The following is an 18,553-nucleotide window of genomic DNA, read 5'->3' on the forward strand; positions in this document are numbered from 1 at the left end:
GAAGAGAGAAAGTGAGAGAGACATTAAGGTTCGGTTTTGAGATAAACTATTAGCTTCATCTTGTTATTTTGATTTTCTTTTATTTGTTTCTATTTTCTTGGTGAGAGAGATATAGAATCCATTAAGAGAGAGAGATTACAGAGAGTTCTAGTGGAAAGAGAGAAAGAAACAGAAAGTTAGAGAGAGAAATAGAGTTGGAGAAGATGAGAAAATAATTTTCTCAGAGAGGAAACCATTTTCGGGAAGACGAGAAAATCGTTTTCCCAGAGGGTGCGTTTGGCAGATTCCTGGAAAAACAGAAGGAAATCACTTCCTTAGGCTCTGTTTGGTGGGAAAATCGCAGAAAAGTTAAGTTTCTTTCTTCTTTTTCTTATATTACTTCAAATATTTATCGTTTCTAGCATGAGTAGCTAAGTCTTTTATATCTAGGGTTTCAGATGAAGTCATAATAATTATTTTCTCGATAATTTATTAAAGTTTTTACCATTTCAACGATAAAATCTTCCGGGTTTTTAGACCGTTCATGGACTAAAACCTGAGTTATATAAAGAACTCTCTAATTAGATCAAAATTAAATTGTCGTTAGAATTATTAGGAAGACGGATTCGAAAACCCTAGGTTCCCTTTTTCCTGAATACCGACTTATTTATTTATTTATTTTTGAGTTTTATATTTTATTTTTATTTTACCTCAATCAAACCATTTTTAAATCTCAATAGTTTTAAGGTTAGATTTTAGTTTAACTTAGTCTCTGAGGAACGAACCGGTCTTACCGGAACTATCACTTGACGCCCGTATACTTGCGGGTGGAGACCTTCTAGGGTAACCTTTTAGGCCCATCACGCCACGTGTCACGCAGAATCCCGCACGTCCGAATGTCTATCGAATGTGTCCCACCTGGTCAACAGCCTTTGACTCAGCTTTGACCTTGATTTATTCCTTCGTCCGGACTCCGATTTGACTTCCGTTTTCTCCTACGGACTCATCTCGACCTCTACTTTTCAACCACGTACTGACCTTGGCCAAATTACCAGAATGTCCTTAATTCCAAATGACCAAAATACCCTTCATGCATCCCTTTTCTCGTTTTTAACCGTTTTTCACACCTAACTCTGCAAAAAACACCTAATCAAGAAAATCAACCATTTTATTATAATAAAGACTCGAAACGAACTAACTCGACTAAATTAAACGACTTATATGGGACATTTTCATGACCCATCAGGTTTCCTCAAGTTATAAGTAGAAGTTACTATCATCATTCGATGGAATCAACTAAAGCCTAGTTAAAAGTCTAGTCAGTAGTCTTCGTTAGTTGACTTCCACTAGACCTGATATTGTATTTGAAGTGGGATTGATAAACTTATTCTTAGATAAATTGGGTCCAATCAAAATCTCATGAATGACAAAGAGATTGAAATGAAATTTTGCGAATCAAAAAAAAGTTGTCGACATTTTCACTAAGCCATTGAAGACAAATTCTTTTTTAGGTTGAAGATCATAATAGACGTCGTACCATTTGAGGTTAAAAGATTACTCCATAGGTCAGGTATAGAAATAGAAATCAACAGTCCTTGCTACCAGACACCAAAAAGATAAAAAGAAAAAAAAAAACAGATTATGAAACAAAAAATAGAACAATTACCACATTCAAACTCCATTATCTACAATATATAGAATTTCATTGCACTAATTGAAGTTATCGAACACCTTCAAATCACATCAGATCCATTACCAAAAGAGCTAGAATTTCAGGTCGGGAAGAAATATGGTTATTTCATCCAAAAAAATATAAATGAAACAGATTGTTTCTCCAAAAAAAAAAAGTGGTTTTTGTCAAATACAAGTAAACTAAATGTTAGAAATAGAGCAAATGTTAATTATTGGGACTCATAACTCATTTATCATTTGAACATCTCATTAATACTACTTTTCTTAGAATTTTCTCCTAGAGAAACTAATGAGACAAAGCTGTTCACATGAAGAATTATCTGAATAAATCCCAAATTCGAAAGGCGTTCACACTTTCCATTTTTTGGGTCATAACAATAGGGATTTTCGATATCAAGACCCACAGATAATACAAGTTGGCGACTTCTTGTGAGGGTCAATGGTTCGAAGATGAAGTCAGGGGAGAGAAGGATGTTTTTTGGTATGCTGAATTCCCTAACCCAACTCCAGTGGAGGTATTTGTTTTCTTTTAAGCCTTGATCTTTAGTATTAATATTAGTGTTGTTGTCCATCTTGTTCTTCTTAAGTAACCATAAGTCCATACTTTTTTTTTTTCTTTCGATCGTGCACAAACAACCATCCAATACAGAGAGTGTGCACCTAAGAGACTTGAACTTAGGGTGAGCAGGGAGGACATTGAATTCCTCATTCTTCAAATCAAACGCATAAATGGAACTACCATCATTACTATATTCTTCCACAAAGTGAAGAGCTCCATTTGCAAGTGTACCTAAGTTAGGAAGCAACAAGAAGGGAATTACACCTTTGTTTCTCCATTTGCCACTTCCAAGAGAGTATACCTCTACATGTGACTCTTTTTCGAAACGGTACCGTGTGATTCTAACAACTTTGTAATCATTAGTTGAAGGATGATAGCCGAACCCTGTAGCAATACTGTGAACTTCATTCTGAATGTTAAGTTTTGGTTCGTTCGGAAGATGAATGTATTCTCTAGTGATGGGATTACATATACTGATTCTAGAACCACTTACGTTTTTATCTTTTAAAATATATTTATTAAAACAAACCAAACCATTACATGAACCAATAATGAAACTTCTATTTGGGGAATAATTGATCATCTTTTTATATCCATTATAAGGATACCCACTAAACCAAAGTTGCTTTTCATTGATACTTGTTGATGAAAAGGACAAGCAAAGAAGATTCAAACCTGGCTCATCATTATGATGATTGAGGTGCATACTGATGAAGTTAGCATCAGTTAGAACAAGAAGATTTTGCCATGTTTTGCATACTACTCTGCACCGTATAACTGATTCCGCCGGTAAGCGAGAAAATATGTCGAGCATCAATTCTTCCGGGAGATAATTTTCCATTAATTATTTGGTGGGTGAAATCAGCTATCTCTTGCCCTACGGTATGTTAAATAAGTTTTAGGGTTTATTATGGCGAGGGGAATTAGCCGTGGATTGGTCTATAACGTTTAATAGGAGAGGAATATACAAAACCTAGCTAGTTCTAGGGTTTACATGGCAAAAGTTGAATTATCTCTACTTTTATAGAGGGAATGAGCCAATGGCCGGAGAGAAATTGGACCCAAGTCCACTGCGTGAAACAAACGAGATCAATAAAAAAGTTATTTGGGACAGGGTCATGAATAAATACTTGCCTTTAGGTTTAAGGGCATGACTTAATGATATAATAATATAGCAATTTCAAAAAAAAAAAAAGATAAATAAAATAATCTATTATATAAAACAGAAGGGAAAACGATGACTGGGACAAACATCCTTATTTAATTATGTATATTGTCTAGAAGTCCTTCTCAAAATTTAAAATATAGTCCTTCGTAAAGATAAAGTTACCTATTTAAAAAACAACAATCTTTTCCTTTATAGAAATAAAATAACTAATTTAAGAAAAAAAGAAACAAAATAAATCTCAAAGGTTAAAAAAAGAAATTAAAATCTCTCTCTCTCAATAAAATAATAATTAATTTAAGAGAAAAGAAATAAAAAATAATGTAAAAAAATAATAACTAATAAAAATCTATGTCTCTCAATGAAATATAATAATAAATTAGGGTATATCCCGTGCCCTAGGGCACAGACACTTGTATCAATCAAACGTTACGAAATTTGTTGTTATATTTTATTGAGAGAGAGAGAGATATTTTAATTTCTTTTTTTAACCCTTGAAATTTATATCGTTTCTAATTTTCTTAAATTAGTTATTTTATTTCTAAGAAGGAAACAATTATTGATTTTTATTAGTTAGTACTAATTTCAAGTGTCTGTACCTTAGGGTATATCCGGAGCCCTAGGGCACGGACACTTGAGAGACATTTTAATTAGTTATTATTTTATTGAGAAAGATATTTTTATTAGTTATTATTTTTTGTATTGTTCTTTTGTTTATTTTCTCTTAAATTAGTTATTATAGAGAGATTTTCATTTCTTTTTTTAACCCTTGAAATTTATTTTGTTTCTTTTTTTTCTTACATTAGAAAGAAAATTTAGGGAAAAGATTATTGGTTTTTAAATAGGTAACTTTATTTCTACGAAGGACCGTATTATAAATTTAGGGAATTCACTGAAAATAACTCATTTTTCTTTCTTAAATAAGCAAAAAAAAAACAACAACTCATTTTAGTGTTGCCAAACGACACCTTAGTATACACCTTAGTATACTCATTTAAGAAAATCTATTATATAAAACAGAAGGGAGAACAATGACTGGGACAAACATCCTTATTTAATTATGCATATTGTCTAGAAGCCCTTCTCAAAATTTAAAATATAGTCCTTCGTAGAAATAAAGTTACCTATTTAAAAAACAATAATCCTTTCCTTCTTAGAAATAAAATAACTAATTTAAGAAAAAAAGAAACAAAATAAATTTCAAAGGTTAAGGAAAGAAATTAAAATCTCTCTCTCTCTCTCTCTCCCTCTCTCAATAAAATAATAACTAATTTAAGAGAAAAGAAACAAAAAAATAATAACTAACAAAAATCTCTCTCTCTCTCTCTCTCAATAAAATATAAAATAAATTTCGTAACATTTGATTGATATAAGTGTCCGTGCCCTAGGGCACAGGATATACCCTAGTATAATAATATATTTAAAGGCTTAGGGTACCACCCCTTGGCAAGGAAACGTGAGAGAGATACTGGTTCACAATGAAATTGAGAGTAGGTCCAGTATGCTATTTTTTCTTTTTTTTTTGAGTGACGGTACAGTATGCTATTCTTTCAACAAAAAAAAAGACGGTACAGTATGCTATTGACTATGCAAAAAATTAACCAGTTTTGATCAAGTCAAGAAGTCAACCAAACGAAAAATAAATAAGGAGGTCAACCCACATCCCAGGGAGGCGAATCCAAAAGATCTTGGTCACCTAAACACAAAACTAGGAGCCCGGAACAACTCCCTTAGGCATCTTAAGCCCTGCCCTGACGCTAACAAAATCTAATTTAACCTTACTTAAGTCTCTGTTGTAGGTCTTGGAAGAGTAAAGGAAGTCTACAAGAAATCCGCTTGGTCCGTGAAGCCTGTCTTGCCGAAAGGCACGGGAAGGTGAACTCAAGTAACGGTTTACCCAACCTAATTCCTAACCTGACATGAGGTCTGTTAGAGAGAAAGAACTATCCAGTGAGAATGCACGGTCCATCCGCACCCTAAGGGCACCTTAAACAAAGACATGCCAAAAACCATTTTTCTGTATACAACCTGCGAATCGCCAAGGAGAACCTATCATATCCGAAATATATGCAATCAATGAAAGTTATCCTTTTAACGACCATGAAAGTATGGTTTCATCTAAGTCGGCGAGTCATGACTATCATTCAACCTTTTCTTATCTTCATTCTCTAACTTTATAACTCAACATTTAGAAAAATGACATTATCTAAACATCGAAAAATTTAACCTTTTAAACAAATATATCTATAATGAACTACACAAACATTGATTCCTAAATAATCATATCCCAACTATCGTCTATCAAATGTCAAGCATAAATCATTAAAGGAATTTATTCCTAAGCATGACATATCAAGTTATAAGTATAAACGATGAAGTTACTATCATCATTCGATGGAATCAACTAAAGCCTAGTTAAACAATAATGCGAATCGATGAGAATCATGAAGAAAAAAAAATAAACTAATTACTCATGCTCGAAATTCTATCTTCACTCTAGATGAGGATTTAGCTATTCATACTTTTCATAATCATATTTATTCAGAAAGTAGTAATATAATAACTAAGATTAAAAGAAAGGAAAGAGGTATATCACCAAATGATGAACTCCTTAATCTTGGTGATGATGAACATTAATGAGATTGTAAGCAGTTACATATTCCTCTTTGTTTAAGCTCCTTCTCTTACTTTCTTTCTACAAACACTCTCTCTTCTATTTCACTCTGTTTTTTGCTCTATAATCCTCTCTCTCTTTCTCTCTGTTTTATCTTATAGAAAAGAAGAAACAAAATAAAACCCAATAGTAAGCCATTTCTATATCTCTCAGCTCTTCTCTATATCTCACTATAACATCAAATTACAGGGAAAAAGTACAAGTGAAGACTCAAAAGCTTCTCTGTTCTTCTAGGATGATCCCTCTTTCTTCTTCTCTCTATACAGAAGGTATGTTCTTCTTTTTCTCTCTAAAAATGTATCCTTTAAGCTTTGAGAGAAAGAAGAAGAAACATCACAAAATTCTATTCTGATGGGTATTTTGCGAAAGGGTCGTAGATAAGGGAAAAGAAGATCATCTCCCATGTTGCTCTGTTCTGTTTTTATAAGGGAAAAGAAGGAGAAGAAGATAGTAATCTGATGGGGTATTTTGCGAAAGGGTCGTAGATAAGTACCGCGTTTTGAGAAAGGGGCATGACCGTTTATTATTTTGCAAAGGGGTGGTGGACTAGGATTGACCAGTTAAGTTTTAACACCGTTAAATATTAACACCGTTAACTCTAACTACATTACTTAAAAAGTTATGGTTATATTTAAGTAAAGTTGCCTAATCTGACATTTTTTTACACGTATATATCTTCTTCTGTTCATCTTCGATCTTCCTTTTTTTTTTTATTTCTCCAACCTTTGATTTCCATTGAATAATAAAGAGGTGTTACGGATTGATCTTGCTTAACTCTTGATTTTCTTTCTTCAAAAAAGTCAGCATCTTTCTTGGCCGAAATCACTAAGTACGTAAGAGTTTTTTGCTTTGTATTTTAGGATTTTTTTTACTTTGTATTTTAGGGTTTATTACTTTGTATCTTAGAGTTTTTACTTTGATTTTCACTGTATTTTAGGGTTTTTTTTTACTTTGTGTTTTACGGTTTATTACTTTGTTTTAGGGTTTATGTCAGATTAGGCAACTTTACTTAAATATAACCACAACTTATTAAGTAATGTAGTTAGTACTAACGGTGTTAATATTTAACGGTGTCAAAACTTAACGGCGTTAAAATTTAACTGGTCAATCATAGTCCACGACCCCTTTGCAAAATAATAAACAGTCATGCCCCTTTCGCAAAACACGGTACTTATCTACGACCCTTTCGCAAAATATCCCTAATCTGATTCCCATTTTCTCTCTCTCTAAATCAGAAAGTATCTTACTCTTAGAATAAAAATATCTTTGCCAGCCGAGATTAATCTTTGTCTCTAAAATAAGTGATGAATCTGAACCGAAATCCTTCTTCCAATCAGCACCTAAATCAAATTTCTGAAATATGTATCTCAATCTGTTCATCAATCTTTCCATCACTAAAAGAAATCAATCTGACCCAATCAAGAACTTCCCAAAACCGAGCTCTCTCTCTGCTGTCAAGAGAAAACCAGATTTCTCACTCAAGAATCATCTCTCTATAACTTTCTCTGGAGACGAGAAAGAGAATAGGAAAGAATGAGATATTGTTCCCATTATTTGGGCAACTCCAGAGAAGATTTTGAATTCCAACAATTACCTTCTCTGTTTAAAGCTTTCTCAAATCTCTCCTAAATTCTCTCTAAATTTGTTACCCTCTATTTGTATTGTATCCTTCCAAAATAAGGTTTTTGGTAAAGGGACCTGACTCAACTTTATTGGGACACGATTAGTAAAGGGACATTAGTCCTTTTGGTAAGTAGATATTTTTCTCTTAAAAACAAATAAATCATCATATATTTACTTTCAAATGACATATTAATATCTATTATATAAAACAGAAGGGAAAACGATGACTGGGACAAACATCCTTTTTTAATAAAGGATATTGTCTAGAAGCCCTTATCAAAATTTATAATATAGTCCTTCGTAGAAATAAAGTTACCTATTTAAAAAAACAATAATCGTTTCCTTCTTAGAAATAAAATAACGAATTTAATAAAAAAAGAAACAAAATAAATTTCAAGGGTTAAAAAAAGAAATTAAAATACTCTCTCACTCAATAAAATAATTACTAATTTAAGAGAGAATAATACAAAAAAATAATAACTAATAAAAATCTCTCTCTCTCAATAAAATATCATTTAAGAAAAAAAGAAACAAAATAAATTTCAATGGTTAAAAAAAGAAATTAAAATCTCTCTCACTCAATAAAATAATAACTAATTTAAGAGAGACTAAACAAAAGAATAATACAAAAAAATTATAACTAATAAAAATAACTCTCTCTCAATAAAATATCAATATCTATTATATAAAACAGAAGGGAAAACGATGACTGGGACAAACATCCTTTTCTAATAAAGCATATTGTCTAGAAGCCCTTCTAGAAATTTAAAATATAGTCCTTCGTAGAAATAAAGTTACCTATTTAAAAACACGATAATCCTTTCCTTCTTAGAAATAAAATAACTAATTTAAGAAAAAAAGAAACAAAATAAATTTCAAGGGTTACAAATAGAAATTAAAATCTCTCTCTGTCTCAATAAAATAATAGTAACTAATTTAAGAGAAAAGAAAAAAAAATAATACATAAAAATAAAAATCTCTCTCTCCAATAAAAACAAAATAATAACTAATAAATTTCGAGGGATGTTAGATAACAATAAATTTCGTAACATTAGATTGATACAAGTGTCCGTGCCTTGGGGCACGGGATATACCCTAGAAACTAATAAAAATCTCTCTATCTCTCAATAAAATATAACAATAAATTTCGTAACATTTAACAATAAATTTAACAAAAAATAATACAAAAAAAATAGTAACTTATAAAAATCTCTCTCTCAATAAAATTTAACAATAAATTTCGTAACACAAGTGTCAGTGCCCTGGGGCACGAGATATACCCTATTAACTAAAAAAATCTCTCTCTCTCTCTCAATAAAATATAACAATAAATTTCGTAACATTTGATTGATACAAGTATCCGTGCCCTAGGGCACGGGATATACCCTAGTTACTTTAATATTTAAAATTAATCACAAAAAGATAAAATATTTTAACAGAAAAAATTTATTTTTTTATCGAAAATCACAGAACAAATGGTGAAATAAAATTTAACAGGAAAATTTCGGACGAAGTAATCGAAATATGTCCAAAATTTCGACTGATATGGTCGAAATATGCGCAAAATTTCGACCATTATTGTCGAAATATGAATATTGGTCGAAATTTTGGGCATATTTCAACCACGAAGGTCGAAATATTAAACATATTTCGACCACAGTGGCCGAAATTCTGGCTACAAAAAAAAAAGTGATCACGGTAGCTGAAATGTTTACTTTTTGAGAGAAATGTTCATCAACATTATACACTAATAGGATTAAATAACAAATGTGTTACATAGGAAAGAGAGAGATGGGAACAACTTAAATGTAAATAAGAATGTAGTGTTTATAAGTGATAGTTGATTTATACAATATGTTGTCTATAGGTGATCGTTGTTTCTAGGTTAAAAAAATGATTTTGTTTTAAGATATGTAGATCTAAGGAAGGACATGAAAATAAAAGAAAACTTCGATATTTGTATTAGTTTAATCTTAGTTTTTATCCAAATAAACATTAATTTATTCGATTTAAATATCTAAAAATAATGTCTATTTTCTAATTGGTAAAAGGACCTCGAATCTTAAAATATGATATTCTGCCATGTCCCTATACTAAATCCCCAAAATAAGTATGAGATTGAGAAGATAAGGGAGAAAGAGAAAAGACGCGTGAATTGATGATGAATGCTGGCACTTAAAGGATAATTATTCAGTGCATCGCAAAAGAGTTACCATTGTTACAAAGCAACCCCAGATAGTGTAACGTGTGCTTGAAAACGAATCAGCCGCTGGATGTTACTCGGAAACATCGATTTTATGATGCCTGCACATACCGAATCACCTATTCGAAAAAAACCCTAGCGTCATCCAGAAGTCCCGATGTTGTCTCGCGCATAACCATTCTCGTCCGATATCCGTGCTAACTGCGCGCAACAATGTACAGAATATTAGATTTCGCCGTCAGATTTGCGCCACATGTTGATGAGTTGGTATATATTGACCTGGTCACTTGATTTTGACTCGATACTTAGACTTGCTCTAATTTGCTCCCCCAGACTCCGGTTTGACTTCTGTTTTCGCCTATGGATTCGTCTTGAACTCTATTTTTCAATCGAGTACTAAAATTTCCAGAACGTCCTAAATTCCAAATGACCAAAATACCGTCAAATGTGTATTTCTCCTGATTTTATATGTTTTTTGCGCTTAACCCCGTAAAGACCCTGAAAAAGAAACAGTAGCAATTTATCAGAGTAACGGCTCGATATGGACTAACTAGCTCCAGTTAAGAGATTCATATGAGATATTTTCATGTCTCATCATGAGACAGTGCTGGTATGCGAAGCAGGGCTCTGAGGCAGAGCTGATTTCTGAGACAGAGTTCGAATGCGGAGCTAGGCTTATGTTGGTCATTAGTCTTAGCATATCCATGTGTATTTCGGATTTAGAAAGAGAGAGTCGGTGAGGCGGTGGGATGAGGGTTTTTTAGTGGCTATATAAACTAAAACCATTGGACATATCCGTAGTCTAATTCTCACGACTCTCTTGTGTAACTTGTTTTACTTATCATAGTGGAAATCATTGTGCCGTTGTCGCCGTAGAGTAGGTGTCACCAACCTAACCACGTAAATCTCTTGTGTGATTGTTCTTTATTTCTTATTGCTTCTGCTTGATTACTTGATTTCGGTCATATTAAACCCAATTGTCATAACAGACTGGTATCAGAGCTAAGGTTTGATGTTTCTGTGATGGCGAAATACCAAATGGAGAAGTTCGATAGAAGTAACGATTTTAATCTTGGGAAGATTAAGATGAGAGCAGTATTAGTTCAACAGGGTTTGCTGAAAACGTTGAATGGGAAGGCTGCACTCGCTGAATCATTATCAGAAGCAAAAAAGGAAGATCTCATGGAGAGAGCTCATGGACAGATTCTGTTGTGTTTGAGCAATGAGGTCTTGCGGGAAGTAGCAACGAAAACTACAACCGGTGGGCTATGGAGTAAACTGGAGGCCAGATATACGACGAAATCTCTAACTAATCGTTTGTATCTAAAGAAGAAATTATTTAGTTTACAGATGTTAGAAGGGGAATCGTTGAAAGACCATACGGATGAACTCAACCGAGTATTCTTAGATTTGGCAAATATAGATGTCAAATTCGAAGATGAAGATAACGCAGTACTATTGCTTGCATCTCTGCTACAATTGTATAAAAGCTTTGTTGATTCTTTTATGTCTGGTAAAACAACTACAACCTTTGAGGATGTTAAAGAAGCATTGAACAATAAGGGGTTGAGACGAAGATCAATGGAAGAAAGCACGTCAAGAGATGGTTTGGTTGTGGGGGGAAGGACGCAGCATCTAGGCGATGGGAAGGGCCGGTATGGGTCTAAATCGAAACCTAAGAAGTACAGATGCTTTAATTATAAGAAGGAGGGACACTTCAAGAAGAATTATCCTGAGCTTAGAAAGAAACCAGATGAGGCAACAATCATCGAAGAAGAAGATGATGGTACTGTCTTGGCGACCAGTGAAGAATGTGCTGAAGCTATGGTTTTGACAATCAATGCCTGCTTCTCTGAAGATAGGTGGATTTTGGATACTGGGTTGCACATTCCATGTATGTCCTCATAGGGATTGGTTTTCCACTTACAAAGCCATTAATGGCAGTAAGCTTTTAATGGGAAACAACGTTCCCTGTAAGGTGGTTGGAATGGGTACAATTTAGATCAAGATGCACGATGATGTTGTGAGGACTATAACAGACATCAGACATGTTCCAAATTTGAAGATGAATATAATCTCTTTGGGAACTCTGGATGATAATGGTTGCAAGTATACTGGTGAAGGTGGTGTGCTTCGGATTTCTAAGGGGGGTCTTACAGTTATGAAGGGGTTGAAGAAGAATGATCTATATGTGCTACTAGGTAACACAGTTATCGAATATGTAGCTGTATCATCAACAGACAAGGAAGTTGAGACTACCAAGCTATGGCACACGCAGCTAGGGAATATGAGTGAAAGGGCATATGAGTGAAAGGGGTTACTATGTGGACAGAAGGTTGGAAAACTGGAATTTTATGAACATTGCGTCTCCGAGAAGCAATGTCGGTTAAAGTTCAGTACAGTTCATACTACCAAAGAAACTTTGGACTACATCCATTCAGATCTTTGGGGTCCCTCCCGGGTTAGCTCACATTGCGGAGGTAGATACATGTTAACCTTGATAGATGATTTTTCTAGGAAGGTATGGGTATACATACTGAAAAGCGAAAATGAAGCATTCGTCAAGTTTAAAAGGTTATGTGTTGACCAAGGGATTGTGAGACACCATACGGTCAGAACGACACCACAGTAGAATGGTGTGGCAGAACGTATGAACATAACTCAATCCCGTCGTAAGTGAGGCTGATGCCTTACACCCTAAAATAGGAAGGCAAAAGCACGCCAAGCTTACCGTCTCAATCCCGGAATCTCCTCTGAGATCTTAGTCGGTTACGGATCTTAAGTGTTTAAGCAAGTCTGGCCTTCGAGAATCTCACGGAAGGAAACATCTCCCTGAAGATCTATCACCTCGGCAGGATATCTACGAAGGATCCTTAAACTTAGGAACTTCTCTTTACCCTAGATACGAGATAAGTACAAGGGAAACCCTAACCACGAACAGTGGAAACTTCCCCCAAAGGGCGGATCATCGCCGCCTAATCTGGACCGTCTAAATCACAGTCGGTCTAACTAAGCATATAAAAGGGCCCCCATCGTCCTTTACAAGACACGAGCTTTCTTCTTACCAAATAAGCTTACTTAACTCACGATCTCTCAAATAAATAGATCTCCCATCAATACAGAGTTCCCATAACTCGACCCCAGAAGGATCAATCAATATTCATGTTTTTACTGCAAAGAGAAACCTGACTGTCTTGAGTGTCGAAGTGGTTTTCGAACCCTTTGCAGGTTTTCCCCCCAGGAATTAGGAGCTGGATCAGGAGCTGGAGCAGGAACAGAAGCAAGGCCAGGAGCGGGAACAAGAAACCGGAGCTGGAACGAAGGAGTCAAAGCCGGAATCCAGAAACACAACCCACTTAACAAAACTTTAACCTTAATGGACGATGTCAAGCATTCAAGTCCCTTATTTTCATGATAATAACGGAAAGGCCATTTTTTTAAATAAAAAATATCCTCCTAACAATTAGTAAGGCAAAAAACTAAGTAGTTGAGGAGGATAAGTGGGAGAAAAGTACAAATCGAATTAGTTCGACCATGAGAAAAGTCATGAGGAAAGTACAGGTCGAATAAGTTTGATCAAGAGCAACAAAACTGGTGAGAACGGTTAATAACGGTTCCTAAAAGAAGAGGAATAAAGGTAAAGTTAGATGAACTTTAAATACCTACCGCACAAAACGAATAAGATTCACAAAAGAACTCTCAAGGAGTTGAAAGTTTCTCAAATAGAAATATCTCAAGGAGTTGAGAATATTCTACTTGTTGCTCACAACCCTTTAAGGTCATAATAGCTTATCAAACTAGTTCAGAAGATTGAAATCTTATTGTTAAAAGATAAAAGCCCTAGACCTGCGTAGAGACGGAAACCAACTCTGAAAATTGGCTGAGAGCCAACGAATAAAAATGGAATCCACATCTCTTCAAGAAAACTGAGAAGTAGTTTTGAAACTCATTGGACTCATTGGACATAAAAGTAGTTTTCCAAACAAGAAAACTGAGAAGGATCGAAATAAGGTGTTCCAAAAGTTAAACGATAATCTCTTGCATTCACCGTTAGAAACTTAAGTCCATACTAACAAGTGAAAGTTAGAAACCATCTTCCTTAGTGGAAGAAGATGTGTACATGACCCAAAGGTTATCGCCTCTAGAAGTTAGTAAAATATGCATGTTTCGGAAATCCACTAGTGGATTGAAGCAAGCTAGTAAGAGTTAGAATTTTCTATTCAACTAAGTAATCAAAAGGGTGTTTTATTACTAAGGATTGAAGAAAATCTTGATACTAGAGATTTCAAGAAGGTAAGTGGGAGTGACACGTTTTCTTGGTCAGGTATGCAGATAACATATTAAGATTGAGAACAACATCGAGATGATGAGAACTGACTCAATAAAGGACCACACACAAGGATGAAATGCTATTAGGCATCAAAGATCTATGAGAATAGATTGAAAGGATAATAGGATTAAATCAAGAAACTTAATGCTAAGATTCTTCAAAAAGTCCAATGCGAAAAACTCTAAGAGAGAAATTCGAACCAAGTCTCACGGCATAGAGCTAAAGCAAGAATCAGAGTCTAGTAGGCCCTCATGAGCAAGCACGCATGAGAAAGATGTTTTATGCCACGAGCATAAGATCATTCATGTGGGGCATGATTTAGCATTCGCCCGAGGCATCTCAGATACCGGGAGTGTAGTGAGACGCCTGAAACACCACTGAATAACATCCTAAAAGGGTTTGGAATGAGTTATTAGTGAAATGTTATTGCAAACTTCTAGACATGGAAGGAAAAGTTGGTCGGAAGGTGTTCCGAGGCGGGAACCATTGCAAACTCTACAAACGAAAGAATAGAATTAAAGCTCTAGGAGCATTAAGAACTAGGAAAAGAAACATTAGAAATTATCAAACAAAATTGAAGTAAGCGACCTTCGATTAAGTCATAACAAGCAAAGTTTAATCGGATTAGATCCATAGAAAACTAAATTGTCACCTAAGACAAAGTATGGACGGAATCATACAAAGAGTCTAAGGCATAAGGTATATTCTCTATTCAAGCTAAAAGAAATATTGATGGACGATGACACGTGGATGGTAAAAGGGGTGTATAAGATCCATAATCATGAACTTGCAGAAATTTGAACTGGCCAAGAATATGCCAATAGGTTGAAATCCGAAGAAAAAACTATTGTGAAAGAACTACTCAAGATTAGTATAAACACAACCAATTATTACTCTAATATGTGGTAGATTTAATGGTAACAACTCGGTAAGCATGCTTACCATTTACAATGAAAGAATACGAAGTCGATGTAGACAACAAAAAGGAAGAACCCCTAGGCAAGTATTGATGAATTAAGTTGATTGTGTAATAAACAATGAGAGTTGCTAAAGACACCCGGTGGAATTGTTGTTCACATCGGGTGTCTGTTAGCACTTAGTACGGTCTGGATTAGGGAGTTCTTCTTTGAATTCTTCTTCTTATTCGAATTCTCCTTCTTTGAATCATCATCAATATTTTATCATGGAAATAACCATGGTGCATAACTAAAACGACGATCCAAGCCGAGGCATCTGAGCCTACTTCCGTAACTTCGAGCCATTTCTATTCTCTAAGATAGCCACTTGCTATCTAAGAGAGCGGAGGACAAATTGTATTTGTCAAAAATGGCATATGGACTTTAGATCAACAAAGACTGTATGTGGGCCTCATTTCTTGCAACCGTTCGAATACAACATATGGGTAGTCCTGCTGAGTTAGCCTAACGAGGAAGCCCACCAATAGCTCCTCGTCTAACAAGTCTAATATACCTAACAGACGTTTGACATTTTTTCTTCAGACCATTTAAATCTGGGATAGGGTAGATAGTAGTAGAGAAAAAAGAAGTTAGACATGTAAATTACTCCTGATGGATTTAGGTGTCGTTTGGCAACAAGAAGTAAAAGTACTTCTACTACAAGTAGAAGTAGAAGTACTATTGCTTTTAAAAAGTAAAAAAAATAACATAAAGTTAATATAGCAAAGGCCAGCGCTTTGGGGAAAGCAAAATAGTTTCCGGGGTTTGAAGATTTGGTCAATTTTGTTTGACATTTTTATTTTGGGGAAAGCAAAATAGCTTCTGCACCTCAGCTCTCTCTCTCTCCACCTCACTTTCTCTCTCTCCACCTCACTTTCTCTCTCTCCCCACCTCACTTTCTCTCTCCTCCTCATCATCTCTCTCCCCACCGCTCTCTGTCTTCTCCGACAGGTCGCCAGTTCCGGCCGGCGACCATGAATAAAAAATTCACTCTCTCTCTCTCTCTCTAAAAACTCCGGCAGGAAAATTTTCATGGTCGGCGACCTTGTCGAAGAAGAGAGAGAGGTGAGGTGGAGAGAGAGTGAGGTGAGGTGGAGTATATTTTTTTATTTCCCCTTAAAATTTATTTCTTCGGAAAATTTCTAAAATTCTACATATTCCCTTTAAAATTTCACACCCCGGAAAATATTTAGCATTCCCCAAAGCGCTGGCCTATAGCAAAATACTTGCTTATAAATCAAAAAGACAAAAAGTTAGATTGGCAACAACGTATATATTTTTGGGTAACTTTTTCACAAAATACTTTATTCTTCTTATCATTCTTTCTTCTACATAAAATGAATTCACATTTATAATGAGACATAATTATCATTCCGAATATATAAAAGTAAAATTCTTATGAACAAAAAAACCGAAGAATAATAGTAGATAATAAAGTAGAGATAGATGTTATTTCTACAAATAATGAAATGTTGAAGAAATAAATAAAGAGTAAACAACTCTATTCGCAAAGAAAAATGTTGTTATTCAATTACTAGATATATAATTCACTTTCACATTACAGGCATTTAAAACCATGTAAATATAGTTTTATCAATAAAGGTAATCGATAATGTGCAACCATACTGTGACATATCATATATTTTGTCGCACATATCTCTCCTCCCTTCATGAGTTACTCCGAAAGACATCGAATTTTGAGCTTCAATTTCCTCGCTTTCTTTCGAAACAACAAAGTCTCCACTTTCATAAATCCTGAAATGTTGTCCTTCAACTCATGTTTTCTAATAAAGTTAAGTAATGCATACGGTGCTATATTACGATACTTCTCTGCTCTCCGAAGACTAAAACGTGGCATCATCTTTAAAATTGGGAAACGAGTTTTCCATACTCCAAGGCATCTTTCAATTACATCGTATGGAAATAAAATTGAACAAGTTATCTCTTTATTCCTTTGTTGATCACTCATACAAAATACATCTTTATAAAGAAGAACTAAAGAAGGAACAAGAAACAAATTAGACATAAAAAGGCTTTGGATTATCATTTTCTAGTATTTTACTAAGGTGCTGTTTGTTTTTCTTTTTATGTCTGAATCTGAATTGGCTGGATCTGAAAAGTCTGAACTGAATTGGCTGAATCTGAATTGGCTGAGTTATTTTAGAAGTTAGATGTTTGTTTTCGAAATCTGAATTAGTGGATCTGAGTTATAATTTTGACATATATACCCCTACTTGATATTTTACACAAACAAGTCCTAACCCTCCACCCTTCTCTAAAATAAAAAGAAAACCCTAACCCTAAACTTTTTATCCTCTCTCTCTTCAAGTCTCCAACAGCAAGTCTCCAACAGCCTCCTCTCTCAACCTATCTCTTTCAAACATTTTTTCCGGCGAGAAAGTCCGACAATAGAAGTCCGGCGAGGTTTAGACTCTCTCAATCCCTTTCTCTTTTCGTCCCTCTTTCTCTCTCCAACAGATCCGGCGTTGTGTGGTGCGATTTGTGTTCATGTGGTGGTGGCGGTTTGTGTTCATGTGGTGGTGGCGGTTTGTGTTCATGTGGTGGTGCGATTTGTGTGGTTGTGGTGATCTAGGTTGTGTGGTTGCGGTTGTGGTCGTCTAGGTTTTGTGGTTGTGGTGGTGGTTTCGGTGGTGGTGGTGGTTGTGTGGTTGTGCTGATTTCGGTGATGGTGGTTGTGTGGTTGTGGTGGTGGTGGTCTAGGTTGTGTGGTTGTGGTGGTGGTGGTCTAGGTTGTGTGGTGGTGGTGGTGGTCTAGGTTGTGTGGTGGTGGTGGTGGTCTAGGTTGTGTGGTGGTGCTGATTTCGGTTGTGGTGGTGCTGATTTCAGTTGTGGTGGAGCTGATTTTGGTGGTGGTGGTTCCGGTGGTGGTAGTGGTTCCGGTGGTGGTGGTGGTGGTGTTGCTAAATAAAATAATGACTGAGAATAGTAAAAGTTATGGGGCTATAATTGACATTTAGCACATTTCAGCATTAGAGATTTGTTTTCAGACTTGTTTTGAAGTCTGAAAAATATGAGCTCCTTTTCAGTCAATTCAGACAATTGACCCAATTCAGACGATCAAGGTCCAAACAAGCAGGCAGCAGGAGGATCAAGGAAGAATCATATTAGCACTTACCTTTTTATAGCTTCATCACCATTACTGCTAGTACTAGTAGGACATCTGCCAACACCAAATAAGGAGGAGGACAATCTGGCAATGATGGTGTTATAGTAGTAATCCCTTCTTTATTGCCAGTACTACTTACTTATGAAGAAAGTGGAGATGGTTTACAATTTTTAACGCAAGAAGACGAGAGGAGGCCAATGTGGAGTTGTTGAACAAAAAAAAAGAGACCAAGATTTTGTCAGGAA

The 18,553-nt window shown here is 35.1% G+C and overlaps 1 protein-coding gene across 1 annotated transcript; it reads right to left on the reverse strand.

Annotated features, from left to right (window-relative positions):
* Positions 1 to 1,815: 1,815 nt before the first annotated feature.
* On the reverse strand, positions 1,816 to 3,218 carry LOC147544587 (F-box protein At3g07870-like). The gene has a single exon (XM_086635941.1). It carries the CDS (start codon positions 3,069 to 3,071, stop codon positions 1,905 to 1,907), a length of 1,167 nt encoding a protein of 388 aa, XP_086492067.1. The 5' UTR covers positions 3,072 to 3,218; the 3' UTR covers positions 1,816 to 1,904.
* Positions 3,219 to 18,553: the final 15,335 nt, after the last annotated feature.

The sequence above is a fragment of the Eschscholzia californica genome, unplaced genomic scaffold, assembly GCF_041429995.1.
Source record: "Eschscholzia californica isolate CP2 unplaced genomic scaffold, dmEscCali1.0.p SCAF_4, whole genome shotgun sequence".
Classification (NCBI taxonomy): Eukaryota; Viridiplantae; Streptophyta; class Magnoliopsida; order Ranunculales; family Papaveraceae; genus Eschscholzia; species Eschscholzia californica.

Bases quoted from the DNA above. Each gene is read 5' to 3' on its own strand.
- LOC147544587 (XM_086635941.1), bottom strand. From the start codon at position 3,071: ATGGAAAATTATCTCCCGGAAGAATTGATGCTCGACATATTTTCTCGC.